Below are 1,499 nucleotides of genomic sequence, written 5' to 3'. Positions count from 1 at the left end.
TATTCGAATTGCTTTTTTTTTGAAGTCTGAATACTCTTTGAAACTGTGTGTTTGCGCAAGCTCCCCAAAGGACCACGCCGTAAGACAGATGGGGGTAAATCAGTCCATAATACGCCGTAATCAGTACCTGACTAGGGCAGTATTTGGACAAAGATCTCAGAACAAAAATTCCACACGTGGTGGGGATCTGAGCTAACAGTAGAACCGGTTTGCAGTCGCGTCGTAGCTCTGGCGCAGTGAGGGTCGAGCTTAGCGTATTACGTTGTTTGTGTGCCCGTGACACTTGTGAAAACGCTGAAGATGGATCGCTCGATAGAAGAGCGGTATGCAATCAAATTTTGCTTTCGCTTGGGCAAAACTGCTTCGGAAACTTTTGCTATGATTACGGAGGCCTACAAAGAGCACGCCCTATCAAGAGCTCAAGTGTTCCGGTGGTTTAATGAATTTAAAAATGGCAGGGAATCCGTTGAAGACGTGGAACGATCTGGACGCCCTTCAACGAGTCGTGTGGATGAATCGGTGGACAAATTGAAAGAACTCCTGGACTCCGACCGTCGTTTAAGTCTCAAAATGATCGCCGATGAGGTCTCCATGAATAAATTTACGGTCCTTAAAGCCGTCAAACGGAAGCGACAGGACCTTGCTCACCGCTGGCGTCTCCACCACGACAACTCTCAGGCGCACACAGCGTTCCTCGTGACCTCCTATTTAACCCGAATTGGAGTTGATTGCGACATCACATATTTATATCTCACATATTATCTACTTTTTATACAACAGAGTTTTGTAAACATCTTATATTATATCCGTATTCTCGTTTAAATTCCATTCAAGTATTTCAATATAAAATTAATGACCATGTTTCACTAGGTGGTTATTTTTTTGGAACATGCGGAAGTCTGAAATGATAATTCGATGACGTCATACACGGACAGGTGCAACGTGAAACGTACAAAATTGAAAGACCTGTATTTTAAAATTTCCAGATCTTTATTAATTGGTGATACAGAATCTGTATTAACTGCATATACGCTTTTATCATAGCAACATTTATAATCATAAACTTTATAAAATAACGCTTCAAATTGTGTATTGCTTTATAAGCTATAATTTGAAGTTTATACAATTAAGATGTATTCTAACGAATTTAGAAATGAATAAGAACTTCATAAACATGTAACGAAGTATATTTACATTTTTAAAACCTGTAATTATATAAACGGATCATAAGATTTCTGATTCGTATCCCAATTTTTATTATTGTGACATGTTTTGCATAAGGCTATTTAAGAATATGTGTCAGAATCTTTTATATAATGATTATAGTCCACAAATTAAATTCATGCATAAAACTACCCTGTGTATCCCAATAGCTAGTTTATTAAGTAGAATAAATAATCGAATTAAAATACTTGTGCAATCAAGTCATAAATTCATTTCATTTAAACAGTGACGAGTTCACATTGAGCAACAGTAGTATACCTACAAATATTCAATGC

General features: G+C 37.4%; 1 protein-coding gene across 1 annotated transcript; it reads left to right on the top strand.

Annotated features, from left to right (window-relative positions):
- Positions 1-300: 300 nt before the first annotated feature.
- On the top strand, positions 301-696 carry LOC124372844 (protein GVQW3-like; the record flags this gene model as incomplete). The annotated part of the gene is made up of 1 exon (XM_046831247.1): positions 301-696. A coding segment is annotated over exon 1 (396 nt), but the record flags the coding sequence as incomplete, so codon positions are not given.
- Between the last annotated feature and the right edge of the window lie 803 nt (positions 697-1,499).

This window comes from Homalodisca vitripennis, unplaced genomic scaffold, assembly GCF_021130785.1.
Source record: "Homalodisca vitripennis isolate AUS2020 unplaced genomic scaffold, UT_GWSS_2.1 ScUCBcl_4170;HRSCAF=10191, whole genome shotgun sequence".
NCBI classification, from domain to species: domain Eukaryota; kingdom Metazoa; phylum Arthropoda; class Insecta; order Hemiptera; family Cicadellidae; genus Homalodisca; species Homalodisca vitripennis.
The sequence above is the reverse complement of the archived record's forward strand: the minus strand, read 5'-3'. Positions and strand labels throughout refer to the sequence as shown.